At 38.4% G+C, this 11,462-nt stretch overlaps 1 protein-coding gene across 1 annotated transcript; it reads left to right on the top strand.

Annotated features, from left to right (window-relative positions):
* Positions 1-4,538: 4,538 nt before the first annotated feature.
* On the top strand, positions 4,539-9,747 carry LOC139736316 (ATP synthase subunit C lysine N-methyltransferase-like). Its single transcript, XM_071647043.1, has 3 exons — positions 4,539-4,902; positions 7,996-8,184; positions 9,353-9,747. The coding sequence occupies exons 1-3, from the start codon at positions 4,609-4,611 to the stop codon at positions 9,557-9,559; spliced, it is 690 nt and encodes a 229-aa protein (XP_071503144.1). The 5' UTR covers positions 4,539-4,608; the 3' UTR covers positions 9,560-9,747.
* The last annotated feature ends 1,715 nt before the right edge of the window (positions 9,748-11,462 follow it).

The following is an 11,462-nucleotide window of genomic DNA, read 5'->3' as shown; positions in this document are numbered from 1 at the left end:
ACGTGGTTGGAGTTACTTGATCGATATCTGTTTCGAGACGACAAAGTGGCCTACGAAGAGCCAGGTCGTCCAGGTGCTGTAATTCACCCTAGTTTTCACCGCTAACGGTCACTGTATTAATGTGCATTAATTATAGTATTTTGCGTTTATAGTTTGCATTAATTAGTATTTCGCATTGAGTTTGCATTAGTTTAATGCGTCTATGAACATGTACTACTGCTACAGAGGAGGCTCGGTATATTGTGCCAGACATCTTGTCATCACTTGTTCTTTTCTTTAAAAAAAAAAAAAAAGTACAAAACCGCCCTTGGAAGTGTATTTGATTGGGACTGATAAAATCAGTTTGTTTTTACCAGGCTCTGTTACAAGTGTATATTGGATCTATTTACAGTAGGCCTATATTGATTTTTCTCCGTGTGTTTGAAGTTCCTTGATAGTGTCGACGAATCACTGTGTGTGTGTGTGTGTGTGTGTGTGTGTGTGTGTGTGTGTGTGTCTGTGTGTCTGTGTGTGTGTGTGTACGTGTGTGTGTATTTGTGTCTGTGTGACCAATTGATGCTCTAGCACATTTCAAATACCACTATGGGGGGGGGGGGGGACTTACGTTATGTTATCTTCGATGTTTGAGGTGTTTTTTTTTCTTTTTCTTGTACATCTGTGTATAAATCATGTTGTAAATGTTATAAATGTTTGTATAGGCCAATGTTTTAAATGTTTTGAATGTCATAACTGTTATAAATGTTATAAATGTTATAAATGTTGTGAATGTTATCAATGTTATGAATATTTTTATATGTTACAACGGTTTATATGTTATATATGTTACAGTAGGCCCCACTCACAAGCTGTGCTTCTTGGGGAATATGTTTGGTTTGGTTTTCAATAAATTGAATTGAATTGAATTGAATTTTGTATAACTTGAATTGAATTGAATTAGTAGGACCCGCTAAAACTACACATCGCTGTAACCCTATAAAGCCCAAAGGGGGGGGGGGGGCACATTGTGCCCACCCCTACCAGATTTTCATTTGCCACTCCTTCGCCCTTTATCCGATTTCAACCAAATTTGGTGACTTATCCTAAAATCTTATTGCAAACATTTTGACATATAATTTAGCTATATTTGATGTTGCTGGTTGCCATGGCAACCATAAACTGACAACCATGTCAGTCAGATTTTGCATCTTTTTTCTGTTCCCATTTTATTTAACAGCATTACAGTGGATGAAATGGGTGTTTCTTGGCTGAAATTTGTTGAAGGAGCAAAATTTGAAATAATTATGATCCTGGAAAGTTTTTCTTATTATTTCCCTTGTTTTTATGTGACAAAGGCATAAAACAATAGATATAATATAGATAGTTGAAAACAATAATACTTTGTAAAGATTGCCCTTCTATTTTGTGTTATTTTGATTCCCTCACCCAGGCTATGCCTCTAATATCATTAGTTTATCATATTTTCAATTTGCAATCTTGAAATTCCACTATTATACAAATAGGAAATGTCATAACTGTACATGTACCCATCCCAAGTTCATCTCAGGTCTCATAATGTATTATTATGTTGACACGAATAGCGCCCCCATGTGGTGACCTTGAGAAATTTCAACCATAACAAATAATAAGATTCCACTTGCTTATCATTTGAAAATGATTGGTCTATAATAAGACATATATAATGGGGATAAAGTAATTATGCAGAAAAATCATGTTTTTAGCATATTTTCTATGTATTTCTTTATATTTTGGAAAATAGCGCCCTCCATGGGTGACCTTGAGAAAAATTCATATGTACGGTCGTGTAGAGTATGAGTTACTCTACCCATGTGCCAAATATGACGATGATACATCAATAGTCCATGGGCCAGGCCAGATACTGGTACCACCTGAGGTGGCAAAACCTTTTTGGTGTTATTTTGTTTGTCGGGCATAGATATGCTTATCAAGTTATGATAGCATTTCCAAATGAGTAGCTTAGTCGTAATAAATGAATTTTTAAACAATTTGGTCTCGTTGTTATAATAATAATAATAATAATAATAATTGCATTTATATGGCGCTTCATACTGACGTTTCTAAGCGCACTTTGCTACTCATACAAATAGACCAGAAAACACAATAACATTAACAAAATTAACGTTAACAGTAACAAAAGAAGAAGAAAGAAAAGAAAAGAAAAGAAAAATACATGTGATACAATGGTACAATAATTGATAACTGTGTGCGCCTCCAGAAAAATATATATATATATATATTTCAGCTGATTAAACAGGTGAGTTTTAAGAAGAATTTTAAATGATTCGACAGATGAGGCATTCTGAATATAAAGAGGAAGTTTATTCCAAAGAGTGGGAGCAATGGAAGAGAAGGCTCGGTCACCATAACGGGTTTTTGTACGTGGGCCATGAAGTAATTGGAGAGAGGAAGATGAACGGAGGGGTCTGGCAGAAGAGGAGGAGCGGAGAGAGACTAGGTCTTGAAGATATATGGGTGCAAGATTACGTGTGATTTTGTACGTCAGAAGTACGTTATATCCCTATACTTCTGAATCGAGACTAACCGCTATACAAAGAATTTTTTAATTAACGTAAATTTGTGATAAAATTCGCGTTGAATACTCCTGATTAATCACGAGCATCGGTCGAGCCCCTCTCGTGTATTGGAGTGGCCTAGGCAGGCGGACAGCCAATCACGGCCCCTCCTTGCTGAGAAGTCTGCTCAAGGTATCGGTCCGGCGTGTTTTTTTTAGACGGCACAGATTGGGGAAACTAAAAATCTATCGGGGACCCTATCCCTAAACCTAACCCTAATCCTAATCCTAACCCTAACCATCAAACTCTAACCCTAACCCTAACCCTAACCCTAACCCCAACCCTAACCCTAACCCTAACCATAACCATAACCAAAAACCCTAACCCAACGTTTTTCCCATAGGTTTAACACGCGCCATGCCCCAATCTGTGCCGTCTTAAAAAAAAACGCAGCCGGGCTGGCCAGAAAATACGATCGTCGATTGGGCAGCTCGAACCGAGGCCAGTGAGGGAGATTTCGTTTTGATATAATGTATTATTTTGAATTATTTATTAATAAAATGAAAATAATTTAGGGTAAAATTTGAAAAATTTAAAGTGATTTTATGAATATTGATTTGGTGTAAATATTCCTTGAGGAATGATAAACGCCAAATAAATTCAAATAACAACAACAAGAGCACTGTCTTCTGTATGTTCACAGGTGTTCTGTTGTAAACGCGGTGTGTTTAGTCTTTATTCAAGGCAGCGAAGGGAATATCCAAAGGTTATGATGTCCACAGCACTTAGTTTTTATTCAAGACGGCGAAGGGAATATCCAAAGCTTATAATACAGTGCATATTCCTTTATCTAAAAACAACAACAACAACAAAAGTAATTCCTCGTGAATTTTACCGTATTTTTCAATTATCTATCATTTTCCGGTGAAAATGCTACCGTGAAAATGCTACTACCACGCCAATGTTGCTTTAGTTCCATCCAACAATGAAAGATAATGCAAAACAATGTACTGATACACTACAATACATTATGATAGATGATATTGTAAATGAACAGAGTGATTTTTGTTTAAAACTGATGTATTTGTTGAGAGGGTAGCATAAAAACAGGGTAGATAATCCCTTTTATTAGGAACTTTACGTATGATAACGGTACATTGTTCTAGCTAGATAAAGACTAAGCGCACCGCGTGACAGATGTGGACATCACAACCCTTTGGATATTCCCTTCGCTGCCTTGAATAAAGACTAAGCGCACCGCGACTGGCCAGAAAATACACAAAAACGACCAATGATGGGTGGTGACAGTCTGTTTAAAGAATCTCCACAATTGCGGCAGTATGCAGCGGAATTGATTTGAATTTGTGTTAAATAATGATAATAATAAAAAAGATAATTGTAAAAATTTTAGTATACATTATAAGGCGTATATATTCATGAATGAATGATGTACGCCTCAAATTTAAAACAACAACAACGGAACACCTGTGGGCATACAGAAGACAGTGCTCTTTTTTGTATAGTGGTTACTAGTAGTTTCGATTCAGAAGTATAGGGATATAAAAACGAGACCAAAATTTGGAAATTTGGAAATGCTATCATATCTTGATGAGCATATCTATGTCCGACAAACAAAATGACACCAAAAAGGTTTTGCCACCTCAGGTGGTACTAATAACCCATTTTTCGGGTCTTGACCCATGGACTACAAATAATAAAAAAGTTATATAGGGGGGGGGGGCACAATGTGCCCCCCCCCCCCTCTCCCCCCTTGTGCCTGCGAGGGGTCAAAATAGCTTGGGCTAAATAGGGTTAATTCACAATCATGTATTCACACACCGCGTGCTATCGATCGGATCGGCGTGTTTTTTGTATTTAGTGCTGCGTGTGCGTGCACGTACGAGTACAAGCATATGGGGCCAAGCATATCTGCGTGATGCTCCCTCTGTCTGCTGACACGTGAAATGTGAATGAAGTCCGTATCATAATTATCATTCTTGTACAAGGTCTATGAATAGAATACTAGTATTAGTATTACTACGTGGTACTGTGGCTTGCCGTGAGTGTAAATTCACCTATGGCCACTTTAAATGCAAATGACCACAGTAAGCGCAAGAAACTGGGGAAAGGAGCGATTATACTTGGTGTTACGGGGGCTGTTGTGGGCGGCCTATACGCTGTTGCGACGCCGTTCGTGCTTCCAGCGTTCAGACGGGTCTGTCTTCCCTATGTCCCCGCAACCACGGATCAAGTTGCCAATGTCTTCTCCATACTTCGAAGGACCGCAGTATATCAACAAACACATAGCACAGTAGATGGGACTAGCGGAAAAGGCTTACTGGTCGATCTTGGAAGTGGGGACGGAAGAATCGTGAGTAGATTTAGCATATGGTATACAAAATGTATATGTACAAGAAATTTAGCAGGCCTTTGATGATATGACAATAATTCAAATGATTTCGTAGGAGAAAAACAGTGTTCTGGTTTTGATTATAAATAAATAAGCTAGGCCTATACAGCCGCTAGGTCTAACGTCACGAGTAACGTTTAATAGTTGTTGACTTTGAGCCTTCACAGTGTAACGTGTAGGAGGTGTGCCTAGCTAGCTGGTACGTAGAAGCTCCATTTGTATAATTGTATGCTGTTGTAATTACAGTATGCTGTTATTGACAATACGTCAAAAGCTAAGAACATGTTAAAGTAAATTTACTGTAAGACTAGAACTATAGATCAATACAGTATCTAGTACCAGTGGCAGTAGTGCACTATCAGGGGTGGTATTCTGAGGTTGTAATTACATTGTAAGTCTAATTAACTTCATGATTAAGATGTGAAGTTAATAGGCCCTTAATCATGGGCAAAATCGGTATTCTGAGGACGTAATTAAGATATGATTAAGTCCCCTGTAATTATCTTAGGTCCCTCCCATCTAATTGTTATTCCATCCAATCAGACGTGTTTTTAGAAGCCAAAATGATGATTACACGCGCAAATATGCCCGCAATGCGCGCTCCTCCACGCCCCCTGTAATTACAACCTAAGAGCTCCGTGCGAACACTCTGGTATTTGATTACAACCCCTCACCTACGCACGCGAAGATCTCAACCTCTTTGCTCACATAAAATGACAAAATTCCTCAAAGATCGGCTATATTTCTTTTTTTATCTGAATTCTACGGATACCATGATAACAAGATTCAACCGCTCCTCGGTTACCGAAGACGGTAAGCATCATTGTGGCGGAGAAAACACGATGTAATGCATGATATCAGAGTAGTTCATGACACTCTTTGGTATCATTAAGTTTTTTTCCATTAACTTTCATACTTAATTACACCCTCAGAATACCGATTCGTAATTAACTCTGTGATTAAGTCCTCTCAGAGGTGTACGCGCATTGATACGCGCGCAAACGCGTAGGTCCTTCCCGCCAAAATGCTTGTTGCTATGGTAGTTGATATACCCCCTACTTAATCATGCTCTCAGAATACCAATTCGGTAATTAAGTGCTAATCAGACACTTTACATGTAATATTAATAAGCTCTCAGAATATGGCCCCTGATCGATCTATGGTCAGGGCTCAAGTTAGTTGATGGCCAGCGACCGCAATGCATAGGCATGGCTGTCAATGGAATGCCTCTTTTTTGGTTGGCTGTGATGCCCCTGATTATTCTAAAAGCCATTCATTTACCTTCCCTTTTTCTTTTGTTCATTGTGCCCCTGTGCGTGGTCAAAGATGCTAGTTGTGCCGTTTTTCTTTTGGCCATCATGCCCCTCTCTTCATTTTGGGGTTCTGTTTTCTGTGACTGTGGTGACAAAATTTGAGTTTTTTTGGCAGTATTAACAAGTAATGGTACTGGTACTGTAAAAGTGAACATTTTCGCAGTGTTCAAATTTGTGCGCATTTTACACATCTAGAAACTAGCGCAAAAACAAAAGCACCTGGGATTTTTTTTTTTTTTTTGCTTGCCAGTATAATCCAGTAGTAGTACAATAGATGATGTTTTGATTTCATGGAATCAAAAACCTGTGATACTCAAAGCTACCAAGTCTCACGCATTCTGCGTGAGACTCAAGCATTTAGGGGTCGTCTCACGATCTCACACACGGCACCCATTTTTCTCACTCATTGGGCGAAGTCTGTAACTTGGGCCTATAATAATGAGCAGAGCTCAAAAGATTGAAGTAATAGTTGCAATTGAAGGTATATTTCCCTTTTGTCTTTCAAAATAAGTAAAAAAAATGGTCACTTAAGTATGCACCTGATCCCATCATTGAGCTAAAAATTGAAAAAGCTCCCTACCGTGGGAGGCCACAGGAGGGAAAAACCCTTCCCACACCATCGCTCGCGCGCACATTCGTGTGCCGAGATGCCGAGTCATGAAAATCTCACTCATACAAATTTTTTGAACTTGGCATCCCTGGATACTCTCCTTACTGGGCCCAACAAAAAAATCAGTTGTGCAAAAATATTCACTTAAAAATGTGAAAAGCAACAAAGAAAATTGCCTGCTGTTTTCTGCTAGCAGTAAGCTGCCTTTAGGTGACTCTGCATGCTCCACGTGTAGATGATAGAGGATTGTGATCATTCAGGATTAAAAAATAAACCCATTTAAACTAAACAAAACGTGCACTCGTGTGGAGGTACAGCGTACATATTGTAGTTTGACTGTGTGTGAACATCGTCTTGAAGAAAAAAAAAGAAAAGAAAGAAAAATCCCACAATAGCGAGGTGCCAGACTTGGGGATGGGGGAGTAGAGAGCAGAAACCATGCACTGGTGCATTCCTGGAGGTCATAAACAACTCTGGGGCTTTGGGGAATAAACAAGGAAAGAATGTTTCGAAGCTAGCACAAGTCGAAGGTCCGGGGCAAGACCACTGGCAGGATTTCAAATGTTATGATTCTATTTCTTTCTTTTAATTGGCCTAAAATAAGGCTATTTCTCTTCTTTTCTGTATTTCTTAATTCTTAATTATCTCCCACTGCCCAAGAAGAAAGTAAGTAAGAATTAGCTTCCCTTTAAAAATGGCCTTTAATGCTCTTTCAAATGGCCATGATGCCCCTTAAAATTTTGGGGTATCCATGGCCACTTTGCCCCCAAGCTAAAAAGTGCCCTTTTAATGTTTTTAAAAGTAAAAGTTGCTTTGACCTTCATAGATTTTATTTCCAGCCCTGTATGAAATGCGTGTGTGTGTGTGTGTCATACTAAGTATTGCAGTTCTGGTCCCAAAGTGCCTTACATTGCCCTAGTTGTTATTTTAGAAAAAAAAAAATGCCTTGGTGCACATTTGACCAACATTAGCTGCCCTTTAAAAGTGGTCTTAATGCCCTTGCTAATGCCTGGATGTCCCTTGAAATTTTGGGGTATTCAAGGCCACTTTGCCCCAGCTAAAAAGCACCCTTTTAAATGTGGCCTTTTCCATCAAAAAACCTTATTTCAAGCCCTGTGTTTGTCTTTCAAGGTCATTGAGGCAGCAAAGCAAGGCTACCATGGCATAGGCTATGAACTCAACCCCTGGCTTGTCTGGTATTCTCGGATCGCAGCTCGACAAGCTGGCATCCAGCAGAGAACCTCATTTCATCGTACAAATCTTTGGAATGTTGACCTGGGGAAATTTGATGTCATTGTCATATTTGGTGTGTCACAAATGGTAAGAACAACATTGATGTTATTTAAGTAATTCAAATGTGAGTTTTGGTGAGAAACCAGTAACAAGTACATTTGTAACACTTATTTCTCATTACAGAACCATTAGGGTTGATTAATTTTTAACGTGCAGTATTTCTTTGCTGTTAATGACCATGCAATTCTGGAAGTTTGATACATTTTATTTCTTGCTTGTGAATTATGAAGCAGTTTGATTAAAAAATTGATACATTCCATAATGTCTATTGCCATTAGACATAAGAAAAGATTAATGGGCCTGCAGAAGAGAGAGACACAACTGCTTTATTTTCAGGAACTTCCTCCATCACTGATTATGAGTTGTAAGAATTCATTGAAATCTTATTTGATTGACTATGCACATTGTAGTCAGTCATGTGAAAGTCCTGTTAAAACAACCTCCCAAATGAAATCATACATTAGTTAGGTAATGACATTTTTCCTCTTTTTTAAATGAATTTCATTTGTAATCAGCCATTGGGCGATTTCAAGTTAGGTGCTATTGCTGGTGCTGGTGTGATAAACAGCTGCCTTGCAAGTGATCCCAGTCATGCTGTAACTGTCAATTCTCAACACGAGTGTTTCTTCTCACTACAGCTGTACTTTGAATTTCAACAGGAATTGCCTGGCAAAAAAAAAGAAAAAAGAAGATGATTGTACTTAAGTTAGATTTCAAACTAATTATCATCTGTTTATAGATCTAAAGCATGTGATGATGTAACATGTACTGTATGTTTAGTTTCAGAAAAAAATATTGTGAATGCGTTAGCATGTAGTCACAAGGTTTTGTTGTGCATAGGCTGAGGGATGTCAACATCCTTTGCCATGCACAATCAGCAGTAGTTTATTGCTCACTGGCTGGTAGTGCTGAAATAGTATTCACAGTTTTCATCAAGAAAATAAAGGTACATATTTGTAATGTCATAAAGAATGCAACAGAAGCAAACTTCTGAAATGTTGATTACATCATCAGACAAATTACAAGATTTTTATCTGAGCCAATGAGAGACTTTATATGTTCAAGAAGCAACTTTTGGAAGAGTGAAAACAATCTCAATTTTTATATGTGTCTTTATTTGTTTCACTAGAGCCAGCATGCATGGTGTTGACTGTGTTCTCATTACTTTGTTATGTTTGTTTGCTTTCTCTGCCAGATGAATGCCTTAGAGGAGAAGATCTCACAGGAGATGAAGCCAACAGCATCTGTTGTTGCATGCCGCTTCCCTGTGCCAAATTGGGAGCCTTTGACTTCAAAAGGAGAGGGAGTTGATGAGGTTTGGCTCTATGGTGCCACCAGCAATCCAAACAATAAGACTGACTCAAAGCCATATCCTGGATGTGATCATGTTGGAGATTCATGACAGGATTGTGTTTACTAAATTAATCATGACTGTGTGTGATACACTATGCATAGAGAGGTATATCACCTTGTGTCCGTGTTATGCTATGAAAAGATGGAACTGATTGTTGTGGTTTTGTGGATAGAAATGAATTGGTGACTACACTTCAACATAAATTTGTATCTTTCCAAAAGTGGTACCTTTGGAATTACAGGAGAACTTAATTACTGTGACAGAAGAGTCTTTGCAGTATAGGTGAAAATTTGGTAAATACATGTATGTACTTGTCTGCCTAAAAAGTTAATGTCAAAGTACAACTGTTCTATTTTCATCGGCCATATGATATCCACCCATTTGTTTCGCTCCTTTCCCCTCATCCTCTTTCAGCATGTATAAATGATATTTTAGAATGCAGGAGGAAGGCTGCGCCCATAATTGTTTAGATTATTAGGTGATCTGAGTATCCTCTGAGTACCTTCTGTATAATTATGTACTGATTCTGTATTTCTTTCCCACCAAATGCTGTGCAAAGGTAAACTCAAAAAGTCCTCCAACTATCAATTTCAAACTTACACCATACATGTTGTATATATGCATCATGTCATAAGGACAACAGATCTAATGTATCATTGTAATTAGTCAATCATGACGTCACTATGACGTCATTATCTGAAATCTCTTTCTCATTCATATCTCATAGATGGAATGGAATTTTTCAATGAAATTGACAATACATATATTTCAGATTAAAGTCTTTCAACTCATGTCTTCAAAATTCATCTCTACACTTTAACCCTAACTTACCGGGGCTATATCGTGAGCTTAAAGTCTTGGGGGGGGGGGGGGGGGGGGGGCATGATGACCCCCCCCCCCCCCCCCCCTATGATCTCAGCCGTGATTCGCGCGTTCGTTACAAAATTGGCACACACATCACTTTTGACGCAATCTATAGGGCTGTGTTGTTAAATTTCAATAAGTCGCTTTATTTTATTTTATATGAGTTAATTATGTTAATTCATGCATAAAATTAGAATTTGGCTGGAAATCATAAATAAAGCCCCCAAACTTCAAATTTTTTTGCTTGAGGACTCTTTGGTGAATTCTGATTAAATATAGGTCCAAAAAAAAATTGGTGTCAATTTTGATATCTTATGTATTTTATTGTTTTTATAATTTCTTAAGCATTTCTCTTTTTTTACTTTCTTTATTGTTTTTTTCAATGGGAATCATTGGCAACACTATTTCAATCATGAGAAACAAAATGAATTGTTTTTAATCACTAAAAGTAAAAATAATGATACAATTACGAATTTCAGATAGAAACCTGATTTGCATTAGTTTTGTACACAAAATCACGGTTTTGAGCAATTTTCAGTCTGGCATGCACTTACATAATGTTGCGTAACTTCAAAACCGCGTAGCCGGACATCGCAAATTTGGTCTAAAAGTTGCGCAAGGCTTCAAGGTAAATTGTCATGAATCGTCATGTGGATGCGTTCTCGTGTTGCGGAGATGTCGCGCGAAGTGTCGGGGGGGGGGGCATTATGGCCCTCCCCCTCCCCGGTAAGTTAGGGTTAATCGTACGCGTACGCGCGCGTTGAAATTTTCACATGCTCCAATCGAGCTCAAAATTGTTTTGCACACGTTTCAGGTCATTTAGAGCGTACACGCGCGGGCATGTATGCACATGCAGCTCATACGGCATGGAAATTTCTGGTTTTTTTTTTATGCCTTCGCCACGAAGTGGTGCCAGAGGCATTATGTTTTCGGGTTGTCCATCCGTCCGTACGTCCGTCCGCTTTCGTTTACGCGATAACTTTAGTAATATTTACTGGAATTTTACCAAACTTGGCCCAAGTATGAAGTATGATGGGGCAATTATCTAATTAGATTTTGGGTGAAATCGGCTAAAGGTCAAAGGTCA

Source organism: Diadema antillarum, unplaced genomic scaffold, assembly GCF_040938485.1.
Source record: "Diadema antillarum isolate AM-2024a unplaced genomic scaffold, OU_Dant_1.0 seq00000636_RagTag, whole genome shotgun sequence".
NCBI lineage: Eukaryota > Metazoa > Echinodermata > Echinoidea > Diadematoida > Diadematidae > Diadema > Diadema antillarum.
The sequence above is the reverse complement of the archived record's forward strand: the minus strand, read 5'-3'. Positions and strand labels throughout refer to the sequence as shown.

Coding starts and splice junctions, on each gene's coding strand:
- LOC139736316 (XM_071647043.1), top strand. CDS start 4,609: ATGGCCACTTTAAATGCAAATGACCACAGTAAGCGCAAGAAACTGGGG. Junction 4,903..7,995: donor GAAGTGGGGACGGAAGAATC/GTGAGTAGATTT, acceptor TTGTCTTTCAAG/GTCATTGAGGCAGCAAAGCA. Junction 8,185..9,352: donor TATTTGGTGTGTCACAAATG/GTAAGAACAACA, acceptor TTTCTCTGCCAG/ATGAATGCCTTAGAGGAGAA.